At 38.6% G+C, this 2,033-nt stretch overlaps 1 protein-coding gene across 1 annotated transcript; it reads left to right on the top strand.

The window, feature by feature from the left end:
* Positions 1-970, top strand: LOC112579643 (olfactory receptor 5M11-like). Its single transcript, XM_045162846.1, is given in 3 exon segments — positions 1-304; positions 307-621; positions 624-970. Coding segments are annotated over 3 exon segments (966 nt in total).
* The last annotated feature ends 1,063 nt before the right edge of the window (positions 971-2,033 follow it).

Genomic DNA, 2,033 nt, shown 5'->3' with positions numbered 1-2,033 from the left:
ATGCCCCTAACCAATGGCACTACACTAAGAGAATTCATCCTTCTGGGGCTCACGGATCGCCCAGAGCTCCAGTCTCTCCTCTTTTTACTGTTTCTGGTCATTTACCTTGCCACCCTCCTAGGCAACCTGGGCATGATGGTGTTAATCAGACTGGACTCTCACCTTCACACACCCATGTACTTCTTCCTCACTCATTTATCCTTTGTAGACTTGTGCTATACCTCTACTGCAGCCCCACAGATGCTGACTAATCTGGTATCACAGAAGAAGACCATCAGCTTTGCTGGTTGTTTTGCACAGTTATTTTTTTCATAGCACTTCTCCTCACTGAGTTTTACATGCTGGCAGCAATGGCCTATGACCGCTACATGGCCATATGCAACCCTCTGCACTACAGTGTGAAGATGTCCAGGTGCATCTGCATAAGCTTGGCCACATTCCCTTATGTCTATGGCTTCTCAGATGGACTCTTCAAGGCCATCCTGACCTTCCACTTGACCTTCTGTAGATCCAACATCATCAACCATTTCTACTGCGTTGACCCACCACTCATTAAGCTTTCTTGCTCTGATACTTATGTCAAAGAGCATGCCATGTTGATATCAGCAGGCTTCAACCTCTCCAGCTCATCATCATCCTGATTTCTTACGCCTTAATTCTCACTGCAATCCTCAGGATCAAATCAGCAGAAGGAAGGCACAAGGCATTCTCCACCTGTGGTTCCCACATGATGGCTGTAACGCTATTTTATGGGACACTCTTCTGCATATATGTAAGACCAGCAACAGACAAGACGGTGGAAGAATCCAAGATAATAGCTGTTTTCTACACCTTTGTAAGTCCAGTACTTAATCCATTGATCTACAGTCTGAGGAACAAAGATGTAAAACAACCAGTGAAGAGAATCCTCAGAAGAAATATGGTCACTAAGATGGCCATGCCTCAATTTCAAATAAACTGTAACTCTTAATCTTTGGCTCAAATGTCTCTACATTTATAAGATCAGTTTTCATATTCTTTGTGTCTGTGTTTCAATTGTTCTTGGGGCTGAGAATAAATAGGCTGTACTTAGTCTAGACTGCTGTCCTTCAATATGTTTACCTGGGTTGGCAGTAGTAACGTCTCCTTGGATATTGTTAGAAATGAAGCATAGAGTTATGCACCCCAGATCAACTATTTCAAAACTGCTTTTAGAACAAAATTTTAGGTTCTTTGAAGGCATTTCATTTTGAGGAGCCCCCCTCTAAGTGAAAATTCCTACTAGGTATTCCCTGGAGCACTGGTATGCTCTTACTGCTGATAATAGTAAACAGGATACACATGCTGTGAGCTCAGTTCTTTGAATTTATTCTCTTTTTATTACCATCTGTTTTGAGGGGCTAAGAATCTTTAAGAAGACCAACCTTATGTGCTCTTCCCCTAACTTACTAAGTAAAACTGTGAACTATGGGTCATGATTGCTTTTCTGGTTCTTATGAATGCACTTGTTTGATGGTCAGTCTGGAATGAGAAGAGAGAATATAATCATTCTTTTCCCAGACAGCTGTTTGTGGATCTGGTTTGAGGCCTCTGATCTGTAGGGACCTACTTTCTCCCTCAGATCTGTAAGTGTGAATACACATACTCAGGTCTAGGGAAAGAAAAAATGCTTTTTGTGTCATTCATCTGAAACTTGTAGATTACTTGGGATTAACTTTTACTTTCTTTTCTAGATTTTTTTTAACAAAAATTTGAAATATTGATTTGAGTCATTTCTTTTTTTATACAAACTCTTTATATATTTCACATATATATTGCTTGAGCTGAAAGTCATTCACTTTGCTATATTTTATCCTTGAGTTTGTAATATATATATATATATATATATTTCTGTGTCTGTTAACTTGTGCACTATTTAAATGACAGTGCTTAATTAACATATATTTGGGATATAAAGAGATATTTTATCACATGTTTTTAATTTATCTCTGTTCTCAGAGATGATATATCTCATGATTTTAACTTTGAAAATTTATTAGGACTATGTTTATCCA

Source organism: Bubalus bubalis, chromosome 16 (assembly GCF_019923935.1).
Source record: "Bubalus bubalis isolate 160015118507 breed Murrah chromosome 16, NDDB_SH_1, whole genome shotgun sequence".
NCBI lineage: Eukaryota > Metazoa > Chordata > Mammalia > Artiodactyla > Bovidae > Bubalus > Bubalus bubalis.
The sequence above is the reverse complement of the archived record's forward strand: the minus strand, read 5'-3'. Positions and strand labels throughout refer to the sequence as shown.